At 31.4% G+C, this 768-nt stretch overlaps 1 protein-coding gene across 1 annotated transcript in view; it reads left to right on the top strand.

The window, feature by feature from the left end:
- LOC107637361 (cytochrome P450 85A) overlaps positions 1 to 768 on the top strand; it is a 3392-nt gene that overhangs the window by 2272 nt on the left and 352 nt on the right. Inside the window, exons 6-7 of the mRNA XM_021122649.1 lie at positions 55 to 229; positions 569 to 701. Coding sequence (XP_020978308.1) covers positions 55 to 229; positions 569 to 701 — 308 coding nt within the window. The remainder of the gene's footprint in view (positions 1 to 54; positions 230 to 568; positions 702 to 768) is intronic.

Genomic DNA, 768 nt, shown 5'->3' with positions numbered 1-768 from the left:
TGCGGTAAGAAATTGAAGTAGTTAGAAGTTTGTGTCTTTTGATTATTCTTTTAGCAACATTATTATTATTATTATTTGAGTTGGTTACTTTTTCCAATAAATATTATATTATTGTTTGATCAGAAATTTGAGGTTGTCTTTTTCTTGCAGGTTATTTTTGAGACCTCGAGATTAGCTACAATAGTCAATGGTGTTCTGAGAAAAACAACTCATGACATGGAACTAAATGGTGAGATGAGAGTTCTTGCTTTTTTTTTTTATGATCACTTGATTAGGTCTATTTTCTTTGATGGGCTCAAGAAGAAGCTGTTTTTGACTTTTGGTGCTTCTTTCTTTCTGCCACACTTTTACAGCATTCATAAAGCATGTAAAAACAGTAACCATAAAAAGAACAAGAGTTACAGTAGTAACCCCTAGGATAATGACTATACACTTGTATTTATCATACTAGAAATTATGGTAACTAGTTTTGTTATTTTGCATAAAGAAAAAAGGTACCTTTTTTCCACTAACTACCACTTGGGCTATTAGGATTATTTTAATAAAGTATTCCCATTGTTTGTTTCAGGGTATTTGATTCCTAAAGGTTGGAGAATATATGTATATACAAGAGAGATAAATTATGACCAGTTTCTGTATCAAGATCCACTGACATTTAATCCATGGAGATGGCTGGTTGGTACCACAACCACTTGCTGTTTTTAATATGCACAATTCTTCCTCCTTCTAATGCATAATAGTAAAGAGCTTTAATTTCATATCAGTGTA

The sequence above is a fragment of the Arachis ipaensis genome, chromosome B04 (genome assembly GCF_000816755.2).
Source record: "Arachis ipaensis cultivar K30076 chromosome B04, Araip1.1, whole genome shotgun sequence".
Lineage (NCBI taxonomy): Eukaryota > Viridiplantae > Streptophyta > Magnoliopsida > Fabales > Fabaceae > Arachis > Arachis ipaensis.
Note: the sequence above shows the minus strand (reverse complement) of the source record. Positions and strands in the feature narration are given on the sequence as shown.